The 6,233-nt window shown below is 43.6% G+C and overlaps 1 protein-coding gene across 1 annotated transcript in view; it reads right to left on the bottom strand.

The window, feature by feature from the left end:
* Nucleotides 1-1,482: 1,482 nt before the first annotated feature.
* Nucleotides 1,483-6,233, bottom strand: part of WNT2 (Wnt family member 2) — a 38,906-nt gene continuing 34,155 nt past the window's right edge. The window contains exon 5 of the mRNA XM_006910580.1: nt 1,483-2,318. Within this exon, the coding sequence (XP_006910642.1) occupies nt 2,089-2,318 (230 nt within the window). The 3' untranslated portion in view covers nt 1,483-2,088. The remainder of the gene's footprint in view (nt 2,319-6,233) is intronic.

Raw genomic sequence — 6,233 nt, 5'->3', positions numbered from 1 at the left:
TAATGGCTATTTGCAAAACCCCTTCACCTCTCTTGGTCTCAGTTTCCCCAGATACAAACTGAGGGGAGCTGAGATGTCCTCTAAGATCCTTTCCATGTGTAAATATACCCATAGATTTATACTTTCACAGTTCATCCAGTAGGCCTCCAGGGAGGGAGGAGGGGCTTCTGTTGAGACAATAAATGCCTTGAAATATATGCATCATGATGGCTTATGGACCCCATGAAAGTCCCTTCGTCCTCCCAGGAAGGCATTCACAGCAAGCTTCAGTGTAACTAAGACCAAGCCTATTTGCCCAGCCTTTCCACCCCCTGCTGGCCCATGCTGAGCTCAGAGCAGCTACCGTTACACGTCACTTTTCCCACCCACTGAAAGAGGGAAGAGACGCTTTGAAAAATTAGACAACTAATTTTGGGATTTGGGAATGAGGGCAAAGAGATGAATGCTGTCATTTTTAAGAGGGCTAGGAGTCAAATATCAGTTATGACAAAGTACTCCAGCAGGTTGTTTTCCACAAGCCTCAGTCTAAATGTCTTGCTGTAAACCAAGGATAGAGAAACTGAAGCCCAAAGTAGTGAAAAAAAAGAACAAGCATTAATAATTTGACATCAGATACATGTAATGAAACATCCTGTAAGTCGGTGTAGCTCTGTGAAGAGATCACGTTTTGAACAAGAACCTAATTGTAGGAGCGGATGAGAAGTAGCTTCATATATTTTACCTTTCTTTCATGTAATATACAAAATGGGGCAGGCAGCCTCTCCATTTCCCTTGGAAGTCATCTTTTAGCTCATGGTAGAAGCCAAGCACAACTTGCATATTGATGTTCCCATAATTATAGCTAGGTCCCTTAAATATAGTCTCCAAGTTACAATTTGTTTGTAGTATAACATACTAGGGTTACCAACTTTATAAGCAAGGCTATGTGTCATTTGTTTTAGGCTACGGTATTTTGTCATCATGTAAGCACAAACGAACACAATAACATATGACAGGTCTTTAAAATGTGCTTGAAGGGTGATAGGTACTAGTTGACACTTCTCTGCACACATGGCCAACTTCTTCTGGGCAGCTGCTCATGGTAGAGGCTGTCTAGGCATGACTTAGCTCTGAAAATCTCTCTGTCAGCATTTTGGTTCCCTTCTCTTGTTATCTCAAAAATTTTCATCCTCAAAATTGTTTCAGCTACAAAATTCCATAGGCCTCATGCATCATACCAGATAGGAATTTTATCCCTCCCTCCCTTTTCCTTATCTGTACAGACACATTTTCTGATATATCACTCACTAAGTTATTTTCCTCCATCTTTACCCAATAGTTACAGAATACTGCCAGACTGTCAATCTTCTTTTTAACTCCCTTCAGATCCTAGGTGAGAAAGAAGTCTCATTACCTAAAGGTTCTTTACATCAGGGGGCAGTTACGCAAAGCAATCACTTTCTGAGGCTTTTGCTATTGCTGTACCAAAGGACAACAGTCCCACCTTGTCACATCAGATTTTAATATGGTCATAAATGCCTTGAAATATATGCATTTTAAACCTAAAGTTTATTGAAAACCACCATTCTCCAGGTGATTACCAATTAGCCCTGGCAGTAGTGGCTGTAGAAGTCACGTGACTGGGCAAAAGCCTTGCTTGGTCTTTTCAAAAATTAAAGTTAATTCAGTGGCAGTCCATCTTGCTTTCTTTACTTTACCCTCCAGAGAGAAGTATGGAATTTAACTTGATCATTTGTTGAAAAACAGAGAAAGCTCATTTGAGACACTCCTTCTCCCTCAGGCCAAATGCTCTCAAAAGAGGAACCCTTTAGGTGGGTGGAGACAGTGATCTGGGCCCACCCCCACCCTCCCCTCTAGTGACCAGGCAGAGATGTGCCCCAGAGTACCAGAAGTGAAGAGAGTAGGGCCTGCTCTGCGTGCAGCATGTGGCCCAGTCCCGGGGCCTCCAGGGAGGGAGGAGGAGCTTCTGTTGAGACAAAGGCCACATGCCTTAGGAAATATCTCCCCAAGAGAACCCAAAGGCCCAGTGTCCTTCAGATCCAGTGGAGTTCTTGAGAGAGGGAAGGCGGACGGTGACCTCTGCTATGGTCATGTGGTAGCCGCCCAGTCAGCGCTCTTAGGGGCCTTGCACGTGTGCACATCCAGGGCCTCCAGGCAGTCCTGACAGCGGACGGCACAGCACCAGTGGAACTTACACTCACACTTGGTCATCCTTGTGACGTGGGAGGTGTCGTAGCCTCTCCCGCAGCACATGACTTCACAGCTGTCCATGCCTCTGGAGGTCAGGTTGCACACACGTCCTGCTGTACCCAGGGAGCCTGGAAGACAAGCCAGGGAGATGTCACTGAAAAGGTGTAGGTGGAATGCAACATGCCTCTTGAGAAGAGTTATGAAGTCACACCCCAGGATAGGGCTCTGACCTCACCTCACCACATCCTGGGACTGTACCACCAATTCTGGGGGCCCATGCAGCATGGGTCAACCCTGGTGGCCAACTGCAGGGAGTGTGGTGGTGCTTAGAGGGCCAAGCCCAGGACGGATGGATGTAAGTGAAGCTTTGAGGAACCTGACTTCAGCATTCCCACTTTTGAGGTAGATAAATTTTTTAGATTTTTCTTACCTAGCCTTGGAAATATAGATCACTGGATGGGCAAGGCCAGATCAGAATGAAAAAAAAGGATCTATCCTAGTCCCTCTCTCCTGATCTCAAACCCCATTAAGGAAGCAGTGGCCAAAGTTATCTCTCTCGGAATTTGCTGGGGTGTGGCGCCCTCCAAGGGAGGAGATTCTGTCTCCTCAGACCTGATTACACTGACTTATTAGGAAGAGGAGAGAGTTGTGGTTGCTGCAGAGGAGGTGCTGGTATCATTCGTGAGACCTTGAGGAGGAAGCAACGCCCAGCCGGGTTTATCTTTTGTGCTGTGGTCTCACAGGCCAGGATTCTAGGCCTTTGATAAACAAAATTGGCATAAAAAAAAACTGTTAAAAATGACCAGAGGAACATCATCTTAGCTAATTAGGGTGATGTTTGCTAAACGGCAATTCATATTTATGTATTTGTTTTTGATAAAGAATCTCCAAGATAGAAAGCCTCTTAATTTGTTCCATTTCTGGGGAAACACCCGGAATTCTTTCACAAGGACATTGTCAGACAACAGAAGCAAGACTTGTGGACATTTTTGGAGAGTCTGCTCAGCTTACAACAATCCTTTCTGCTTCTTCCTCTTGAACAGAGATAGGTGGCTGGCACAGCCATAACTGAACAACATTACCCTGCTCTGTTGGTAGCAGGTGATTAGACCAGGGGTGGGCACCTGACTTGAACTGGGCCAATCAGGTATGTCTTCCTGCGGATTTGTGATTTTGATGGAAATCGTCTTGCCAAGTATAAACTCAGTAGCCAATGGCAGCCGTGTACCACACTGAGGTCTGTGGACTAAGAGATCCACAGAGAGACAAGAATGAGGCAGATATACAGACAACAAGGGTGAGATCTGAAAAGAGAATGCTGCCCAGATCCTGTACTATTTTCTAGTCCTCCTTCCATCTTTCACTGAGGCCTGGCTGTATTCCAAGTTTTGGGTTTCTAGAGACTCTGTATCTTGATTATAAACTTCCCCTTTCAGAAAACTTCTACCACTCCAGTTTCTATTACGTGCAATTGACAATCCTAAATAGTTGATAGACCTAGAAAAGCTAAACTCTCTATTTAAAAAAAAATTTTTTTTATCAGGATGAAAAAGACAATGACTTAATTTATTTTCCGTTCCTCCATCATTTAACTAGGAATTTCTCCTTCTTCATAACTTCTGCAGTGCCTCATGATTCTCTCTGGGTTTATCGCAATCTGCACTGTGTTCCAATTATCTATATAAATGTCATGTTGCCCTGACTGTCAAGAATGACCAGGGAAGCAGCCAGGTTCAAGCAGGGCATGGGCTCAAGAAGAAGTGGGGGCGGGGGGTGCAGAACTTGCTTTGCGTGATCAAGCCACTGACAGCAGGAAGACCGTCAGGGGAATGTCATGAGGACAGGAAGGATGGCAAAGGGCTGGGGTCAGGGTGGTGGGCGGGTCAGCCAGGGATGGCCCTGAGCCTACATCGTGCTGAAGAAGCAAAGGATTAGAAGAGGCAGCAGCTAGGCCTGAATTCACAGCAACCAACAGGACAATGCTCAAAATTACTGATTGTGCAAAAAGGACTCTGCCAAATGCTGCCTCTTAACAACACACTCATTTATTTAATTCGATAAACATTTAGTGAACACAAATATGTGTAAGACACTATGCTGACTGTTTGGAGGTTTTGGTAGTGGTGGTAGGGAAATAAAATAATTAGTATTCACTTCCTAGTCTCAGAGAACTCATAATATAAATGAAGAAACAAATATGTAAAGCAATATTTTCAGTATTCAAGGTAAAGTTCCATTTGCTGAAAACCTGCTGTAACCTACAGTAGAGTTTTGTGCAAAGTACCATGGTAGACAAAGCTCAAAGGTGGTGAAGTGAGGTTATTTAGGGCTTGAACAAATCAGTGTTCAAGTCCTGGCTTTGTCATGTATCAATAATGTGGCCTTGGGCAAGTTACTTAATCTCATTAAGCTTCAGTTTCCCCCCATGCAAGATTGGGATAAATATAGTTTCTTCCTCACAGGGCTGTAGTGAGGATGAAATGAGATAGTGTGAAAATGCCTGGCATCATAAGTGCTCAATAAATGTCAACCATTCATTCACTTAACAAATGTTTTCTGAGTGCCTACTATATGTGAGGCACAGTTCTGGGAGCTCAGGATATATCAGTGAACAAAACAAAGATCCTTCCCTAAAAAGCATATGTTCTAGAGGAAGGGAGCCAAGCATCTTATAATATTTATCAGCATCAATATTAATAGTAGCAAACAGGATCAGAAGAGGAGCTGTTAACAGCACGGTTTTATAGAGGAGGTAGCATTAGAGATATGACATGAAGAATGAATAGATTTGCAGGGGAAAATAGGCTGAAAGGCATTCCAGGCAAGAGAGAATCTCCCAGTAGAATTCAGAGGGCAAATTCACGAGATTACAGATTCAATGTGGCCAAGGCACAGGTGTGTGTTAGGCAAAGAGCAGGGAAAGGGAGGTTGGGGCAATGGATTAAAGAATCTTCCTGCCTTGCTACAGTTTGGATTTTATTCCATGGTGCATGGTGAACTAGTCCAAATTTTTAATCAAGGAAAACCATATCAGAATGGTAAGTCTGAAAGAATGGCTTAGGGCTTAGTCCAGGCAAGAGGTAATGAGTGGAAATAGAAGTAAGACAAATACACAATGGGTCAAAGAGAGAGAATCATTAGGATTTGGTGACTCACCGAATTAAGGAGTGGGTAGCAGGGGGTGTCAAGTAGGAAAAGACTGAAAAAATGTTCGTTTGATTCAACAGTAAGGACGTAACTGGTGCCCTTTGATGAGAGCAACTTCTGTGGAATGACCCGGATGGACGCAGTGGACTGAAGAGTAAATGGGCAGAGAGGACAGGTGGACACTGAGTGGAGGCAGTGTTTAAGACGCTTAGTGATGAAGCAGGTGATAGAGCATGGCTGCAAGGAGTAATGAGGCTGAAGATGGGACTTTTAGGTTATTTTAGGCCATTTAAGTTTATTGGCATCTTGTTATATAGCAAGAGATATCTGACACAATTCTGTAGGTATTCATTTATATAAGTAAAAAAGTGGGAAAAACTAGTCTATGCTATTAGAAGTCAGCGTAGTTGTTTCTCTTGGGGGTAGTGAAAAGAGGCATGAAAGAGGTTTCTGGAATACTGGTCCTCCAGGTCTTGATCTGGGCACATATTATATGGGTGACTCATTTGAGACAATTCACTGAGCTATTCACATGTGATATGTGCACTTTACATTGCATATGTCAATAACAAGAAGAAGAAGGAGGAGCTGATAGAAGGTGGCCACATTTGCAAAGACCTGTAAATATGTGAGGAGCAGAAATGTGTTGAACATGGCTGGAATGTAGCATTCAAAGGGAAGAGTGAAAAGAGATGAGCTGGAGAGGTGGGTAGAAGCTGCACTGTGAAGGCCTTGTGGAATAGAGTAGGGGGGTTAAATTTTAACCAAGGCCAGGGAATGCTATTGAGAGTTTTCACACAAAAAGGCAACATGATTTGTGATTCAGATGAATCACTATAGGTGCTGAAGTCAAATGGATTGAAGGGAGGCCAGAGTAAAGACAAGGAGACAAGTTA

This window comes from Pteropus alecto, unplaced genomic scaffold (genome assembly GCF_000325575.1).
Source record: "Pteropus alecto unplaced genomic scaffold, ASM32557v1 scaffold22, whole genome shotgun sequence".
NCBI lineage: Eukaryota > Metazoa > Chordata > Mammalia > Chiroptera > Pteropodidae > Pteropus > Pteropus alecto.
Note: the sequence above shows the minus strand (reverse complement) of the source record. Positions and strands in the feature narration are given on the sequence as shown.